This window comes from Nelumbo lutea, chromosome 1 (assembly GCF_056320005.1).
Source record: "Nelumbo lutea isolate HS-2025 chromosome 1, American lotus-T2T, whole genome shotgun sequence".
Classification (NCBI taxonomy): domain Eukaryota; kingdom Viridiplantae; phylum Streptophyta; class Magnoliopsida; order Proteales; family Nelumbonaceae; genus Nelumbo; species Nelumbo lutea.
The window spans coordinates 138825483-138826916 of NC_142684.1; the positions used below are offsets into that span (position 1 = coordinate 138825483).

At 42.7% G+C, this 1434-nt stretch overlaps 1 protein-coding gene across 1 annotated transcript; it reads left to right on the plus strand.

Moving 5' to 3' along the window:
- The first annotated feature begins 309 nt into the window (after nucleotides 1–309).
- On the plus strand, nucleotides 310–704 carry LOC148877886 (uncharacterized). Its single transcript, XM_088946028.1, has one exon. It carries the CDS (start codon nucleotides 400–402, stop codon nucleotides 604–606), a length of 207 nt encoding a protein of 68 aa, XP_088802154.1. The 5' UTR covers nucleotides 310–399; the 3' UTR covers nucleotides 607–704.
- Nucleotides 705–1434: the final 730 nt, after the last annotated feature.

Sequence of the window (1434 nt, forward strand, 5' to 3'; positions counted from 1 at the left end):
TGCAAATCTCGAGGACAAATCAACGGTTCTAATTTACACATACACTGATAGAGCGACTCGACACACTTCAATTCTCACAGACTGAAGACGAAGCGTCAACCTTATTGCCACGTGGCAATCACATTGCACGAATTCTTGATGATGGCTCAAGCACAGGCAGGTTTACCGCGTAGAAAATGTGAATAGATACCAAGCTACTTTTATACAAAAGCTTGCCACATGTCAAGCATCTAACTGATTCTTGCAATAAAACGATCACCCAAACCGCTCGACATTTAACTCCTCCTCCTCCTATATAAAGCCTGTTCTCCAGTTGTCCGCTCAACTCAGTATCGTCCTTCATTCTACATATACGGCAGAGAGAGAGAAGAGAGAGAGAGAGAGAGAGAGAGAAGGGGAATGGTGTTCTTTTGTTTTCTGGTGGATCAGAAGCGGAAGGTGAGTAACGAGAAACCTGCGGCAGGGATCTGTTCGCGATGCGGTGGCGGAGCTAGCGTTGCCGATATGAAAACATTGACGAGATTCTGTTACGTTCCATTCTACTGCAAATCTTGGCGAGCTATCATCTGTACCTTCTGTGGAGCCACTCTTAAATCCTATAGATAGATAGATAGATAAAATGTAAGAGCTCCAGCTCTATTTTGTTCTTACTTCGATCTGTATATAGTGCCGAAGCTATGCTATTTCTTTCAATTTCGAGTCCACATACTCCTCAACAGCTATTTTGTCATAATTTTGGGCCTTTTGGCCTATGCATCAGTTACAGCATCAAGCTGATTTGTTGCCAAAGAAGTAAAAGCAAGATTCTTAGGATATATATATATATATATATATATATATATATATATATATATATATATATATATATAAATAGATCAGAGAGAGAGAGAGAGAGAGAGAGAGAGAGAGAGAGAGAGAGAGAGAGAGAAGGTTAATGCCGCGGAACGGAAACCCCGACTATGCGGAATGCCCACATTATATCGTTCTGTCATCGCGAGGAGACTAGTTCACATCTGCAGCGATCACCGCCGCACGCCCAGATGCTCGAGACAACCCTATGACGTTAATTGGTAACCCAATTTAAAAGATAAAAGGCATGATATCTTTGACCCATAACCCATTAAAGAGGTCGATCGTCGGTTTCAGCCTCGTATTTGGCAGGATGAAGTGAAGCTCCATGGATATTAGCGTCCTGTACCGTTCTGAGTTCTTCGTTTTTCGTAGCACAGGCCGCTATGTGTGGACCGTACATGGAGTCTCAACTCTCAACTCTCAAGCAATTAATCCTGTCAACCGTCAGTTAGTTCCGAAGATGGTCGGTTTCGGCTGGCAATTAGGCCCCCGCACCGCCTGAAATTAGATAGTAAAATGTCCATAAGAGGGAAAAACGTTGACATTTGAGTAGTTGTAGTTAATGAAAAGCTCTAACCTTAG